Source organism: Hyphopichia burtonii (assembly GCF_001661395.1).
Source record: "Hyphopichia burtonii NRRL Y-1933 unplaced genomic scaffold HYPBUscaffold_8, whole genome shotgun sequence".
NCBI classification, from domain to species: Eukaryota; Fungi; Ascomycota; class Pichiomycetes; order Serinales; family Debaryomycetaceae; genus Hyphopichia; species Hyphopichia burtonii.
Genome location: NW_017963735.1, coordinates 68518 through 84845, shown reverse-complemented (window position 1 = coordinate 84845; position 16328 = coordinate 68518). Strand labels below are relative to the sequence as shown.

The following is a 16328-nucleotide window of genomic DNA, read 5'->3' as shown; positions in this document are numbered from 1 at the left end:
ATAGGTATATGTATTTAAAAAAAAAAAAAAAAAAAGAAAAAAAGAATGCAAAAGTAGAATTAATATAAAGTAGCCAAAGGATCTAATCTACTTGCTAACCCAACGTTACCACCACCGATACTTCCCCCATTCAATCTGCCACTGTTTAAGTTTAATAAATTAATTTCACCATTTTGGAATTTATTATTTGGATTTAATTTATGTTTAAAAGTAAAACCAATGAAATTATTATTTGAATTTGAAAGTTTTGATTTATCTAATAAATTTTCATTATGTTCTTGTCTAGCAAAAACATCTTTATATTTAAGCATACTTTCTTCATCTTCAAAATCATCAAAATAACCGGCATCTTCTTCATTATCTAATTGAGGAGTGAACGGAGGATTTTTTTGTCTTAAATTATTCCAATCATCAATATCAGCAAAATAAGGCATTAATTGAATTTGTTTAAAACTTTTCAATCTTTGATTTGGAGAAGTTATTAATTTAGTAATTAATTGCCAAGTACGATCACTGAAAACAAATCTACCATCTTTTGTTTGGGGTCTTCTTAAAGCAGTTTTCCAATTTTTCAAATTATAATAAGTTTCATCTTGTTTTGAACCACTAAATGGAGGATATCCACATAATGATTCAAATAACATACAACCTAAAGACCAATAATCGATGGTATAATCATAATCTTTACCTTCCAAAACTTCTAAAGCCATATAATCTGGACTACCAACAATTGAATTTGCTAAATTATGATGACCTTTTGATTGTTTAAAAATTTTTTGTCTTTCAATCATTAATTTTGAAGGAACTTTATAATCATCTAAATTTTGTAAATTTGCTAATTTAATTTTCATACTTTCAATTCTATCATTTGAAACAGTACCGGCAGCTAAACCAAAATCAGTTAATTTAATATGACCTTTTGAATCAATTAAGAAATTTTCTGGTTTTAAATCACGATGAGTATAACCTAAATCATGTAATGAAGCAACACTAGCAAACATTTCACTAATATAAAATCTAGCATGAGGAGGTATAAGATAACCAGTATTATTTAATAAAGTTCTAAAATCACCACCAGGAACAAATTCCATTGCTAAAAAAACTTTATTTGGATCTTGGAACGCATATAATAATTTAACTAACCATTCACTTCTAGTATTAGTTAAGATATCTCTTTCAGTTAAAACATGTTTAGTTTCATCTAATTTAACTAACAAATTTTTATTCAAAATTTTTAAAGCACAAATTTCTCTAGTATCCTTTTTACGAGCTAAAAAGACTTGACCGTAACCACCTTGACCAACTTGAGTAATCATTTGGAAATCTTTATGTTTTGGTTTCAATCTTCTTTTACGCAATAAGGCTCTTTCTCTACCGATATAATTTTTCCATTCTAATTGTTGTTTTTGAGGATTTAAATTAAAATTTGAATCATTTAATAATTGATTCGTTACTTTTTGGCATCTTTCTCTACGACTAATAACATAATCAAACATATCACAATAATAGTCTAAGAAATATAATTGAGTAACCGAAGCTAATCTTTTAATTTTTGGATCATTTGATTTTTTCAAAAAATCTTCTTGATATCTTCTTGATTTATAATTTTGTGGTTGTAATTGATTAATATTATTATTAATATTTTGAAGTTTTATTTGTTGTTGCTGTTGTTGTTGTTGTTGATATAATTTTTGTTGAAGGTTTAAACTGGTTAATTTATGATTATTATTTTGGGGGGTGGTATGTAAGATTGATTTTGTTGGTGATCCAATTGGAGTAATATTTTCTTTATTTAAATTATTGGATTGTTTATAACTAGTATCGATATCCATTAATCCTCCGTTGATAGAAACGTTTTCCATTGATTGTGAAATATTAGCAACTTCTTGATTCGGAGTATTCTTTGATTTGAAAAAAGCCATTTTGCAAAGTAAGAGAAGGAGTTTCGGTTTCCAATGAAAAATTTAATTAAAGAATGACTAACGTTGTAATGACGAATCTTAATTTTAAAAGGGTTCAAAAAAGGTAGATCCCCAAGTATATATACTGTTATATGCTTCAATGTAACTCTCCCTAGCTGCTGGCTAGCTGAAACAACTGCCTGTTTATCAATTGACCTATTCGGATACCTCTTTATATCTGTAAACTTTTCATTTATGTCTCGATGGGCCTGAGTTGATGCTTTCCGCTTTGGGAAGGTTTGTAAATAAAACCTAACCTCCGTACATCTCTCTGCTACACCCGTACAGTTTTCGTTTCGTGGGTGGGTCGTCCAATAACCAATATATTGGAAGACACGGTAAGCACACACCGTGTTTTTGGGGGGTGTCTCAATAAGCCCGCACCCGTACCGCACGCTCCCCAGGTCCTCCGGAAAACCGCCAACGTCTCCGATGGTCTGCATCGCTGATCAGTTCCCTACAAAGTATACTCGAGCGTTGATCGGTTACCCTTGTAATTTCAGTTCTTCAACTACTTCATCGCTAACTTCAAGTCACCCGTTACTTCATTATTCACTCAGCTTGTTATTTCATTCGTATTCATTCAATTCACTCACCCATTCACTCATTAACTCCTACAGTTCATACAACCAGGGACCCCACTCGGGCATCGGGAGAGTTTATTCAGTTAGAGCCTCAAGAGGTTAATGGTGTGCATGGCTCGGGGTCGGACTTGCCAACAACTAAACCCCGTGCAGGGTTTCCCCCACAAAAAACTGGCCATACCCAGCGTGCTGGGCCCGTGCACCAGACGTGGCCAACGGTTTCTCCACTTTGCCAGTCTTGGAGAGGGTGAGTTCCGGGGGTCACCACCCAGAGTTGGATTCAGACTACTTGGGTATTGACTTCATGAGTATCGACTTCATGAGTATCGACTTCTTGAGTATCGACTTCATGAGTATGGACTAGAGTGGCTGGAGTAGGATTACGATGCTATACTTAGTGTAGGAGGTATCCAATCAGGACCAATTCCGGCGAGGAAAATGGCCCACGCTAGAAAAACGGCATCACGTGAGCACGACCGGGGAACTACAATCCGGTCGTGCTCGGATTTAAAGGCAGGATCTTTGCTGATTTACTGCAAACTCGTCAGTTAGCCCCTCCAATATTGTGGAGTTACTTATATATATATATATATATATATATATGATTCCTCTTATCGTTATACAATAATTAGCATAATAATTAGCACAATAATTAGCACAATAATATAATACTTACCACAAATGAGTGATATTGAACAACGTCCAGATTTGGAAAACCAAAACCCCCACGATCAAAAACTCGTAGTTGAAGATAAAGCTACTTCTTTGAATAACCATTCAAATGATACTCCTGATGTAACCAAGGTGGTCACTGATGGAGAATACGTTCAATTTGGTAATGAGCGTTATCTCAGATCCGAATTGGTGGATGCCTTTGGTGGTACTCTTAATCCGGGTTTATCACCTCCTCCAAAACACAATATTGCTAATCCTGCTCCATTAGGGTTGAGTGCTTTTGCCTTGACTACTTTTGTTCTTTCCTTGGTTAACTGTGGTGCCAGAGGAGTAACCATCCCCAATATCGTGGTGGGTTTGGCCTTTTTCTACGGGGGGTTGGCTCAGTTAGTTGCTGGGATGTTTGCAGTCGCTGAAGGTGCCAGTGGTAATTTTGGTGCGGTTGCTTTGAGTTCTTACGGTGGGTTCTGGGGTAGTTGGGCTGCCTTGTACGTTCCTAGCTTTGGGATTCAAGATGCTTTTGAACTGGAGGAAGAATTCAGAAATGCCGTGGGGTTATATTTGGTGGCTTGGTTCATCTTCACTTTTTTCCTAACTTTACTTACGTTGAAGTCTACTTTGGCATTTTTTTCGATTTTCTTTTTATTATCGATCACTTTCTTGCTTTTGGCAATTGCTGAATTCAAAAATTCAACTAGTGTTAAAACCGCCGCTGGGGTTTTTGGCTTATTAACCGCGTTTCTGGCTTGGTATAATGCTTATGCTGGGTTGGCTAATAAACAAAACTCTTATATTACAGTTAAAGCTATTCGCTTACCCGATTTACAGGCTAAAAACAAGTAGGCTATTTATTTAATCTTTAATATATTTCTTATGTTCTCCACATTTCGTAGTCTTCCAAGAACATTATAAACAAAGCACTCCAAGAATTCATCACGAGAGTAATAAAAAAAAATGAAAAAAAACAAATGGACGAGTTGGGAGTCGAACCCAAGACCTTTCGCATGCTAAGCGAACGCGCTACCAACTACGCCACACGCCCGGTTTATGTTTGGTGGAATGGGCTGGTCTTGTAACCTGGCACTATTCTTAAATGCCAACTTTTTCTATCTTCAAAACCAGCTCTTCGAATATCTTTTTTTATAAACTTTAAACCCTTCCTATATGTAAGTGAGACCTAAAATAGTATATACTTTTTGGTAGCACATTCATTCCAGTTGTAATGGTCTTATATTTGGCAAGCATATTTGGGCTCTTTTCCGAACATCTTTGACGGTTTTTTGGCAAGAATGAATGTATGTTTGTCTATTTATAAAATCATGGTAGAGCGATACCAATAAGGTAATTATAAAGCTAAAAACGGGGTAAGTATTTGAATGAATACCCACAATATTTTATACACAATCAAAATGGTGCATAAGAACCACTCAGATCTTGCTTTAGTGTATTAGCACCTCTCTTTTATTTATGAATGATGAGGTGGTACATGACGTTATGGAAACGCAGTTTGGGACAATAAGCTCAAGTCTTCATCCCTTGCTCAAGTTTCCCGTCTCTATAAATAGGTATTGGAAAAGCCCGTGAAAATCTGGACCACCTAAAAGTTATGATGGTTGGACTTCAAGAAATAATTGACATTGAATTAAATCAGTAGCAAGGAAAGTCAAAAATTAACTTTCTCCATGCAGCTTATGGAAAGAGAAATAACACGAAATTTATTCTTTACCTTGAGCTTCTAGCAGGTTGGATAAGTCTTAAATCTCACAATTTGCACCCATCATTAACGTAAATTCTTTTAAATCGATATATTGCCTCACAAGGTAAGGACTGTCAGAAATTGTAGCATGCTTTACAATATAGGTTAGTCGATAAGGACTTATTTACGTTAATTGAATTCTTTAAACAAGTTCCGACTAGTAAAGTATTGCGCTGTCTGCTGCTAGTGGCAGGAAAGAGACCACAAGTAAGAGACTAATAACCGAGTGAACTCCCTTAGAAGAAATTTTACTTTTAATAGACCTTAAGCTGTAGAGATTTGATATTGGCTAATGAAGTACTTTTATATATGAGAATAATTTAATTTACTTGTTAAATTTGCAACCAAATTAGTCGCATTTTCGAATATCGTAATCTATATACTATAATTTAAGTTTGTATCAGGATCATTTCGTAATATTAGCATCATGTCATAAACCGTTATTAGTCCGCCATTTGGCTTTGCGATTTCGAAATTCACTTCTCTAGGATCAAACTTTATCCTAATGTTTTTGTATCTTTCAAGAATCGGGTTGATGTGATTTGACCGTTTCAACTCTTGAAACAGCGGTTGGTTATATCTTAAATCTATAAGAACTAAGTTTGATCCTAAAAACTTTGAGTTGAATGACAAATGGTTAATGGCGTTTATTTGAAGCATTAATCTCAACAATCTTGGAGGTGATGTGGCACTGGAATCAACAAAAGAAATTCGATTATTATTTAGATTTAAATAATTCAAGTGTAAGACTTTGTTCGATTCATCATTAAATATAGGCACATCTCCATTTAATTCATTGATGAGATTAAACGAAAGATTTAATTTCTTTAATTTCAGTGGTATATTTAAGGAACTAAGATTGGAAAGCTGATTGCTAGATAAGTCTAGTTCTTTTAAATTATTTAAGTTATTCCAGTTTATCTCATTGCCACAGTTATATAGACTTATATCTGAAATGCAATTGTTTTTCAAGCTTAAGCTCTCTAAAGACGGTGGAAATATAAACTGACTTAAATCTTCAATTTCACAACCCTCCATCTTAAGGTTTGTTAAAGTTTTTGGAAATTCTATTCGAACAGTTGAATCCTCCATCAGGCCAAATCCTCCTGGAGTACATTTATGAATATCCAAGGTTTTTAGGTATGTTGGGAACCTAAAATAAGGATATCCTCCAATAGAAAAACTAGTGGTTAAGAGGTTTCTTCCAAGGTTCATTTCTAAATCCTCCAAATCATCTGGTAAATTATATAAACTTGAAAATGATTCGAACCAGTTTCCACCGAGGAGTAAGCTCTTTAAATTCTTAGGCCATCCACTTTCACTTAGGTTTGACAATGCCTCGTCATGTAGTTGATTGTCGCGTATATCAATCAATCGTAGATTACAAGGCCATTGAATGTTTTCCGATTGCAAACACGTTTCAAGTTGATTTCCAAATAAATAAATCTCTTCTAGATTTGCGGGAAGCTGTTTAAAATTGATATCGGTAAGTTCGTTTTCTCTTATATCTAGAACTTTTAAGTTTTTAGGTAGTTTTAACCCATTCAAACCCACTTGATATTCCGACCGCTTCTTCATACATTTCACTAAAAAGCAATAAGAAAATTTTTCAACAGACTCAGGAATCTTCAAGGTGGAAAAATTTATGTAAAAACAGTTGCTAATATCAAGGTCTATTAAGGAAGGCGGAAATTTTACTTCTGACCAATCTTCAACATGATCATGTCGAATATTTAATTTGGTAAGATTTTTCCAATTAAAATCCGCTTCAAACTGAGCTGGCTTATCTTCATCTTCTTCTAAAGCTGAGGGATGATTCGCTTCAAACTCACGTAAATTCGGAAGCCACTCGATTAAATAGGGAAGATAACGAGGATGGAACACCTTCATAGATAAGGATACTTTTGTAATATTATTATTGAATCTTTTGGGGTATTTCTCAATTAGAGGCATTAGCAATGCTATGAATTCACAAGAGATATGGAATGAAGCGGAATTGATATTTGGATGTGAATTGAAGAACTTCACCATCTCTTCTGATCCTACTAATGTCCTATACCTCAGCTTATAATATCCAGCAAGAGCTGATACCCTTTCATGATGTGATACTTCCAACCTAAACGGCTTCTTATTGTATTCCTCTAGTATCAAGTCTTTTGCCGTGGAGTCCTCTATTAACAGAAAAAAATTTGTAATGTATATTTCCGGTATTTGCTCACATATTTGGTTAATTATTATACCAGGTAGATTGAAGAAATACTTCTTTAGAAAGTCATCTATATAAGACATTTGCCTTTCACGGATGTTCTATATTCAATTGGATTACTGGGTACTATTGGGTATAGTATTTCGCGTGTCTTAAAATTTCTCAAAAAATTTAAAATTGCAAATATTCAAGTACTAGTCTTGTTCTTATAGGACCTCCAAACATAAAGAAGCCGCTTGGAAGACTAAAGTATCGAGTCCGGATTTTTGAATTAATTACATGCCTGGATTCAACTATAGTACCGGAGTTTTAATCTACTGAGTATCGTAAAAGAATTGGCTATTTTAAATTTATGTTGCAAATTTGATTATACTCAATAATTCAGTTCAGTTGTAAGCAATTTCTCTACTTCAAGGAAAAATTATTAAAAACACTGGTAATCCAAGATTCTATGGGTGTATACATCCTTCCAAAGCAATTCTTCAGTTGCAATAAATCTAAATAATTAAAAGAGAAAAGCAAGGGGAGAGAAAAGCAAGGGGAGAGAAAAGCAAGGGGAGAGAAAAAGCTGAGGATCGACGAACGAATAACGAGGGAGCATAGATAGGCATTGAAGAAGGGATAGCTTGTAGAAAATTGCAAGAAATGAAGAACAAAAAAAATGAAAAATAAATGGACGAGTTGGGAGTCGAACCCAAGACCTTTCGCATGCTAAGCGAACGCGCTACCAACTACGCCACACGCCCAATTTATGTTGGGTAAAATCTGCTGGTTTTTTAACTTGGCACTTTCTTTGTCGACTAAAATTTTCATCTTTATTTCTTGGGCCATTTTAAAGATTCAATATTTATATTTTTAAGGCTGAAATGCCATTAGGGTCCTAAAATAACGTATATCAAACTTATTTTTTAAATAAAATATGTTTTTGGTTGATATTTGGCAATTAGCAAAATAAGTAACATAAAAAGCTAATAATAAAAAAAAAAAAAGCTAAAACGAGTATTGGAGTTTAATAAACAGATTAATCATTTAGCTTATCGAAATAAACTGTTATTGATAAACTGGTGAATTTTTATGACATTCAACTTTTTCAAAAAGTTAAGGTTTTCTTAAATTTATACAAATTTTATGTTTAATATCACGAAAATTGTTTCAACTAAACAAAAAACTGCAAAAAATTGCAAAAAATTGTATTTTTGAAAATAAGCAAAAGAAAGGAGAAGAAAGAAACAAATAGACGAAGGAGAAAAAATTCGAATGTTAAGGGTTATCGTAGAGAATTATGAATTAGGCGGACATGAGATTTACTGGAAGGTCAAGCTTTACAAAATACTTGGAACTGTTTAGTTTTTGCAGTTGAAAACTTTTGCTGTTACACTATTGTAAATATTACCGACTATTATACATTAGAAGAATTAAATAAACATTAAGGAGAGGAATAAAACACCGGGAAAAGGTTATTCAAAGGCAAAGGCACTAAATTTATACCAACAAGACCAGAAGAAACCTTTTCTTTTAACTTTAGTTTCCAAAATTTGTCTTTCCATTTCTTCTTCATCATCAATTTCGGATTTACCAGTTGTAATATCAGCTTCTTCATTAGTTCTGATATGAGTCTTTTTTAATATTTTCCAACCGAAATAGACAATGACAAAGAAAACTGGAGCAAAATAAGAAGTGAAAAGATTAGCAACAGTAAGATTACCTGGGAAAAATACCCAGAAACCATTAAAGACTAAAACTAAATTATTAAGTAAAAATGCAAAAGGAGTGAAATAGATACGAATGAATTTTGGCATTTTATAATAAGGACCTTGATTGAATTCATCTTCTTTATCTTGGGCTTTCAAAGCTTTACGGAATTTGAAATAATTAAGCCAAATAACGGTATAAGTACAAATCATACCGGTGGTAGCCAAATTAATAAACCAATTAAGAACAACGTTAGTTGAATTTTTAACGTTTAAGAATGATAAACAGCCAACAAGCATAGCGAAAAGGACACAATAAATAGGACAACCATTTTTCAAACATTTGGAGAAAAATCTTGGTAAATAACCCGCTAAAGAACCGGAATAAATTGATCTAGTGGCAGAATAAGTGAAGGCATTACCACAAGACCAAGCGGCAGAGATAATCAAGACATTAACCAAAGCATCTAAACCATGAACACCAACATTTCTAATACCAATAACCCAAGGAGAAGCGGCAGCACCAACCAAACCTAATTCGGTAGCGTTAGTTAAATTTTTATCATTTGAAGCAATTAAACAATTCATGAAAAAGATCCCACCAAAATAAAAGAGATAGATTCTAACATACGAACGTTTAGCAGCAATCCCCATACTTTTACGAGGTTGAGACACTTCAAAAGCAACCAATGAAAGAATATCGGCACCACCACAAGCAAAAGCAGCATAAATAAGAGTATTCCACCAACCTAAGAATTTCCCGGTGGCACCACCAACAAGATAAGGTCTAAAGAGACCACCTTCAGTCCAGTGTTGGAAACCATAAGCATTATGTTTTGGATTACCACCACACATTGAAATTAAAGAGAATAACATAAGACCAATAATTAAAAAAATTTTAAGAAAAGTAGCAACAAATTCAATTTCACCATAGAAATTAACAGCCATGGTATTGAAAACAAAGATCGTTACTAAACCAACCGCAATGAACACCCCGGGATTAACATCAGTGAAGTATCCTATACAACTACTAAACCCAGTCAATTCAACACAAATAAACATCAAACAAGTATAGACATAAATGATAGTACAAGCAAAACCAAGAGCAGGATCAACCCATCTTGCAGCAAAATGAATAAAACTACCTTTGATTGGAAGATATGATCCCATTTCACCAACAGCCAACATAAGTGGATAAACGTTTAGACAAGCCCAAATAATAAAACCCAAAAATAATGAAAGTGAACCATGTTGAAATGGTGATTTAATCCCAATAAATAACCCAGTACCAATACTACTACCAATAATTATAGTACTCAAATGTCTACCGGTTAACTTTCTTTTAACACCACCATATTTCTCTTCATCAACAAGATCATTAAAATCGTTGAACCCCGTCTTAATCAAATGACGATCAACCGAGCCTATTCTTTCAACATCAACAGAAATACTGGTATTATCTTTACCAGATTTAGATTTTTCCCCAATATCCATACTTTGTTCTTTTTTTTTGCAGTACTTCAAAAGCTTCCCGCTAATTATAACGAGATTTTTGCACCTCTTTATATCTAAGTCTACTCCAGGATACCCTACAAAGATGAAAAGGAAAAAAAAGTCTTGTCACCGTTAGCTAATTATGACTTATTGATAACCAACTTGCAGTTATCTTTTCTTTTGTCGTTCTTGCTCCACTATCAATACCAGTCCTGCCCAATAAGGCAGCATCATCGCAGTAATCTGCGCATCGGTGCACTACCAAATGCCTTGCAACAAAGAAAAACAAAAGGAATTGAAATAACAAAAAATACGTCAAGCAGCTTGACTTGGTTAGCGGGTGTCCCCCTCCAAGAGCCTACAGTCCTTATTCCCAACTTGCTTAATTGTTGCACGGTTTCTGGTTTGATTTTTGATTTTAGACTTTCGATCACTTTACGATTTTTTGATTTTTTTTGATTTTTTTGGTGTATTTTGTGGTTTTTTCGAGGAATGGAAATATTCCGTTCTTTGAAATTAGCGGGAAATCCCTTCGGCTTATGATCCTTTAACTGGGACTAAGTGCGTTGACTAAATGCAAAGCTTCTCCTCAGTTATGGTAGGGGGGCTGCTCGCCTCAGTGTAGTGGCTCCCTGAGCTCGGGATATTGGATGCAACGGACCGCTTCTTTGCTGTCAATTTGGAACGGTACCGCTTCGATCCTGGCCAGCGGCCAGACTGGAAAAGAAAAGGCGGGGGCGGAATAGATTTTGTTTAGCGCTTAAGCGATAAAGATAATCTTATCGTAGTCGGCAAACTACTTCGAAAGGCTTGTACCATGTAGAGATTCAAGATAAAGACAGGTTTAGATGATGAAAATCTCGTACCTGGATATTGTACTATTGTTGTGAAGAAAGCGGCATACGTCGGGGAAGTTTTCTTTTCAAGGAAGAGGTTTATATAATTGGTTATCCGCAGTAGATTAGTCTTTATACATGTAAGTCACGTTTAGTATGAGTGATTTGGTTAAAAGTGGTTCGGGAGCAGCCAATGAAAAGGCAGTGGGCACCGTTACTTTGATTCAAATTGAAGAAAGTAGTGGTGGTCTTGTTAAAAGATTCAGTTTATGGAATACCGTTGCGTTGCAAGTATCTCTTATTTGTTCGCCAATTGCTCTAGGGACTTTTTTATCTACGGTGGTTGGAATTGGAGGGTCTCCTGGGTTGTTGTATGGATTTATTCTTGCAGTGTCACTTGATTTGGTGATCTGCTTCTCGTTGGCAGAACTAGCTTCAAGATGGCCCAATTCTGCTGCCCAAGTTCACTGGACCAACGTTTTGGCCCCCACTAAGTACCGTCGAGGATTATCTTTCACCACCGGGGTGCTTTCTTGTGCTGCTTGGATATTTGCGTGTTTCACGACTTGCTATACCTTATCTATGTTTGTTATTTCACTAATTGAACTTCATAATTCAGGTTATATTGCACAGGATTGGCATTATTACTTGATCTATGCCGCTTTCGTATTAACTGCTTGTGCAGTTAATGCTTTTGCAGTTAATTGTTTGCCGGTCCTCACTTATGTTTCTGCTGCAATCATTAACGCCGGGACCCTTTACATTCTCATAACTTTACTTGTACGGACTCCGAACAAGCAGTCGAATCAGGTGGTCTGGAAGGACTTCATAAATGAATCCGGATGGTCTTCTAACGGGGTGGCCTTTTTCCTTGGATTGCTTCCTTCAATCTCCTGTGTAACGTTATTTGAAGGTCCTTCTCATCAAACGGACGAGATTCCGGATCCAAGCAGAAATGTTCCTTTGGTCATGACCATTGCTAATTCTTTTCTGGCTATTTTTGCATTTATTTCAGGCATTATTTATATGTACTGTGTTTCAAATCCTAACAATCTTTTAACTCCAATCGGTGGTGAACCAATTGTTCAATTGCTTTTGGACTCTTTAAACTCGCTTCCCTTAACAACTGCCGGGGTGTTTTTCTTAATTGCCACTTTTTACCTTTCGTTAATCGGTTACGTTCTTTCCACTTCCCGTCTCTTTTGGGCCTTTGCCAATTCTGAAGGTTTACCCTGGGGGAAATCTTTTTTTGGCAAAATTCACCCTTTTTGGAAAGTCCCCATCAACTCTCTAGTACTCGTTCTTTTAATCCTTCTAATCTTGGGTTGCATGATCTTTGGCTCTTCTACCGCATTATCAGCAGTGTTATCCTCCTCAATGGTGTGTGTCAACTTATCCTATATTGTCCCCATTTCCTTATTACTTTATCGTTCCAAGCTTTCAACCTCTGTCTATGCCCGTTTCTCAGATCAATACGGTGGGGCCATCCCCTATTTCAACTTGGGTCGTTTTGGTATGCCTTTGAACATCATCGCAGTCTGCTGGGGCTGCTTCATAATGGTGTGGTTGAACTTCCCCTTATACTATCCTGTCACCTCCAGTAACATGAATTACGCCTGTGCAGTCTTGGGAATCACCTTTTTGATTGCCTTGATCATTTGGTTTACCCATGCCAGAAAGCATTTCGAGCATAACTCAGACTTGAAGCACATCTGACCGCATCCCTCCTTCTTTTTCTTTTCAGTTCTACCTATGTATTCCTACTACTCCCGTTAAACCCTCTACACCGAATAAATAGAGTTAACTTTGTCAAAAAAGTAGATTTTTCGCAGCTGCAGGAACTTCTCGTAAATCACTGTCAATAATCTTACAAAAACCTCTACAAGACCACAACCATCCCTCAGTGCTGGATAATCTTTCAGCATGGGCATTTCTCCGTTCCTACGACCTAACAATAGTGATCTTGGATATCTGCTGTACTCTTTTCATTCCAAATCATCGCCAACCGCCTCATTTAATAGAGGCTTTATCTCTTTTTTTCTACCCGTTATCTCGCATTGTCGCATTGTCTATTTTTTTTTTTTTGTTTTTAGTGTGAAGAAAGTATATTTTTTTCCTTTGGTCCCAAAAGAAGTTTTTTTCTTTTAAATCATCTTGAGTTCGTGTCTTCGTTACACTAAGCATTTTTCTTTCTAGAAGATAAGTATTGAAGGAAGAAACAGGCTGCTATGTGTGTGGAGTCAGTTAAGAGTGAAGAAGCTACTCTTATCGAGTCAAGCAACGATCAACTAGATCTCATCTCACCTTATTTCAAGGTCGATGAGACTAAGTATGGTGGTCGTGGTTGCTTTGCGTATTCGCTAATTCCAAAGGATACGGTGATTGCTAGTTGCTCTAATCCTTTGAGTTCGACTATACTAAGAGAGTTCAAAAAGGAAGTTTGTTCGTTATGTTTCCAGTATTTTGAAGGTAAGACTTTGAAGTTCAAGCTTGGGAAGGAAAACGTGGGGAGCCAGTTTTCATTATATTTTTGTACTCAGCAATGTTTAGAAGAGTTTCAAGAGCATGATATCGACGAGATATATCTTGAAAGTTTATTGAGAGTGGAAGAATGGTTTAATAAAGGGTTGAAAAAACCAGAGGTAGAATTAAAGGAGCCTTCAAAAGAGAAGTCTCTTATAGAGCATATAAAAAATGAATGGAATTCAGTTAAGGAATGGGAAGGATCTCTTGAGCGTACGAAGATAAGTAAAAGACAGAACATGATACCGAGAATCTCGGATAGTGAATATACTGAAGTCAAATACATCATTGGAATTTTATTTCAATATTATAAATACCAACAAGCACAGTCGAGTGAACAGAAATTTTTGAAAGACTGTGATTTTGATGAAAGAAATCAATTTGAGCTTGATAGTTTTGAAGCTTTACAGTCAAACGAATTGGATAAAGTTAATAGGTATCCTTATCTTGTTTATTCATACGTTAATATTTATAAGTTTTTAAAATTGACTACTCATCCTTTATTACAAAAATTCATCAATACTGATTCAATTAGAAATATTATAGGTAGACAACTCAGTAATGCATTTGGTGTATGGTCGAATGTCATCGATGAAAGCAGAGAAGATAAAGAATTTTTCGGTTATGCAGTGTATCCGACTGCATCATTTTTCAATCACTCTTGTGATCCAAATATTATCAAGAAACGTATTGGTAATAAGCTTACTTTTACAACTTTAAGAGATATAAATCCAAAGGAAGAATTATGTATCAACTACGGTTACTCAACTGAAGAAAGAGTCGAGGTTAGAAGAAAAGATCTAAAAGAATGGTTCTTTGATTGTGCATGTACTAGATGTATTAGTGAATTAAATCAGATTTAGTGATACATATCAAATATAAATTTATGCCGTAAAATCATAATTTTTGTAAAAAAATTTAAACTCTTCACAATCGGTGGTTTCTTTAAATTTTGGTTGTTGACATTTATCCCAGTATAACCGCTTAGGACATTTTAAAGTGAATGCAAGAACTCTTCTTGGGAATTGTAAATCAACAGGTTTGGCTTCGTTGATTTCCGATATCCAATGTATTTTTTCATTTTCTCCGGTATATATTGTAAATGAAATGTAATCAGAACTTGTAATGATTCTCTTGAATTCGTCATCACTATCATTATCAAATCTCAAGAAATTCAATTTATGATTCTTATTAAACTCTTCGTTATTTATTCGAGCTTTTTCTTCTAATGCTTTAGGAAATTGGGTATCAACAAGTTCACTAGGTATTGGTAGAACTTGAATATGTTGATGAATATTATCTAATCTATTGATCTCAAAGAATACCAACCTAAACTGTGGTTTCTGTTCTAAAAATGCCCGAACTAAACTTTTCTTATATTGTTCAATTTCCTGATATACAGCAGATTCAATAACATTGGTAGACGTTTTACGTATTGTTGGAATATGCTCGATAGGAATTATGATTGCATGTCCGGAGAATTTCAAGTTTTTCGAAGGTCTGGTAAGTGGACCTTTGGCCACAGTTAAGTACGCATTAGTACCAATAGAGATAATCATATGGGTCTCAACTTTTGGATTCGATAAACAGAAGAAACACTGATCTGGATTTACAATTCTCGGTTTCTTAATAGTTTGAACTTCTTGATCTGGTTCTTCCACTGTTTCAATACTTCTTTTCGGTGGTTCAACTGCTTTTGCAAATGGGTTTACTCCCAAATTAACATCAACATTAATTGTCTTAATGTCTAATCCAAATGCATAAAACCATTTATCTCCACTTCCTTCTTGACCCAAACTTATAAATCTGGTTATTCTGTCGGTATTATCCCATTTAAACGGCTTGAACTCAAAAAATTTCCCCCTTTCATTTCCTACTGCAAACTGATAACGGGGTTGGAGTCGTTCAGTCACCTGATCAACAAATCTATTACCAACAGTAGACAATTTCTCCTCTCTTGCAATGACGTAGGGCCAGGAATATGTTATTAGAATGTCCACTGGAGAAGTGTGCTGTAATTGCTCTTTAACCTCAGTAGAAACCGGCTCCTTTTCTGCTTCAGCTGACATAAATGCAATAGTAATTCCAGTTGCAAGCTTATATATTGTCAATGGGCGTTTCATATACGTTAAATTTTTATCCAAATCAACAAGATTCGTCGCCTCATCTTCTTCGTAAGCAAAACCAATGTCATGTTTACCTTTGGAGAAATATGCTGGTGCATCAAGTTTTGTTTGGGGTACCTGTAGGTTAGCAGGGATTACATCACCTAACAAAAGCACTGCTTCAAATGGCCCATTTCTCGTGTTTTGAAGGTTGGCTTTTTCAAGTACGTTATCCAAGTTCCCGGAAGAGGGATTAAGTACGAGAAATTTGGATTTAGATGTCATTTACTTTGTTTTTTCGAGCCGGTTCTGTAGATTACTTGTTCCCAGCCTTTTGATGGTCTTCGCTTTTTGTTTTCTTCAACCTTTTAGCTATATGCAGGATTTTGATATCTATTACCTCTGCCTCTCTTTTTATCTTTCTGTACTTCTGATCTTATTACTTCTTCTTTTTCTTCTTTTGCTTCTTCTGTGGCCCAAACAGAGCTTCTACACAG

The 16328-nt window shown here is 35.2% G+C and overlaps 7 protein-coding genes and 2 non-coding genes across 9 annotated transcripts; 3 read left to right on the top strand and 6 right to left on the bottom strand.

Moving 5' to 3' along the window:
• Window positions 1-17: 17 nt before the first annotated feature.
• DBF2 (serine/threonine-protein kinase) lies at window positions 18-1889 on the bottom strand. The gene has a single exon (XM_020219403.1). The coding sequence runs from the start codon at window positions 1860-1862 to the stop codon at window positions 60-62; it is 1803 nt and encodes a 600-aa protein (XP_020074127.1). The 5' UTR covers window positions 1863-1889; the 3' UTR covers window positions 18-59.
• A 1337-nt stretch (window positions 1890-3226) lies between these two features.
• FRP3 (putative ammonium permease) lies at window positions 3227-4063 on the top strand (the record flags this gene model as incomplete). Its single annotated transcript, XM_020219021.1, has 1 exon — window positions 3227-4063. One exon carries the CDS (start codon window positions 3227-3229, stop codon window positions 4061-4063), a length of 837 nt encoding a protein of 278 aa, XP_020074126.1.
• A 126-nt stretch (window positions 4064-4189) lies between these two features.
• HYPBUDRAFT_t159 lies at window positions 4190-4262 on the bottom strand. Its single transcript has one exon. It is a non-coding gene; the product is annotated as a tRNA-Ala (tRNA).
• Window positions 4263-5331: 1069 nt separating this feature from the next.
• On the bottom strand, window positions 5332-7284 carry HYPBUDRAFT_168535 (L domain-like protein). The gene has a single exon (XM_020222809.1). It carries the CDS (start codon window positions 7263-7265, stop codon window positions 5352-5354), a length of 1914 nt encoding a protein of 637 aa, XP_020074125.1. The 5' UTR covers window positions 7266-7284; the 3' UTR covers window positions 5332-5351.
• Window positions 7285-7855: 571 nt separating this feature from the next.
• Window positions 7856-7928, bottom strand: HYPBUDRAFT_t158. The gene has a single exon. It is a non-coding gene; the product is annotated as a tRNA-Ala (tRNA).
• Window positions 7929-8639: 711 nt separating this feature from the next.
• Window positions 8640-10412, bottom strand: PUT4 (Put4p; the record flags this gene model as incomplete). Its single annotated transcript, XM_020219479.1, has 1 exon — window positions 8640-10412. The coding sequence occupies exon 1, from the start codon at window positions 10365-10367 to the stop codon at window positions 8640-8642; it is 1728 nt and encodes a 575-aa protein (XP_020074124.1). The 5' UTR covers window positions 10368-10412.
• Window positions 10413-10926: 514 nt separating this feature from the next.
• Window positions 10927-13033, top strand: HNM4 (Hnm4p). Its single transcript, XM_020221824.1, has one exon. The coding sequence runs from the start codon at window positions 11360-11362 to the stop codon at window positions 12917-12919; it is 1560 nt and encodes a 519-aa protein (XP_020074123.1). The 5' UTR covers window positions 10927-11359; the 3' UTR covers window positions 12920-13033.
• A 398-nt stretch (window positions 13034-13431) lies between these two features.
• Window positions 13432-14589, top strand: SET6 (Set6p; the record flags this gene model as incomplete). The annotated part of the gene is made up of 1 exon (XM_020222613.1): window positions 13432-14589. The coding sequence occupies one exon, from the start codon at window positions 13432-13434 to the stop codon at window positions 14587-14589; it is 1158 nt and encodes a 385-aa protein (XP_020074122.1).
• A 21-nt stretch (window positions 14590-14610) lies between these two features.
• Window positions 14611-16116, bottom strand: HYPBUDRAFT_114068 (uncharacterized protein; the record flags this gene model as incomplete). The annotated part of the gene is made up of 1 exon (XM_020219020.1): window positions 14611-16116. One exon carries the CDS (start codon window positions 16114-16116, stop codon window positions 14611-14613), a length of 1506 nt encoding a protein of 501 aa, XP_020074121.1.
• Between the last annotated feature and the right edge of the window lie 212 nt (window positions 16117-16328).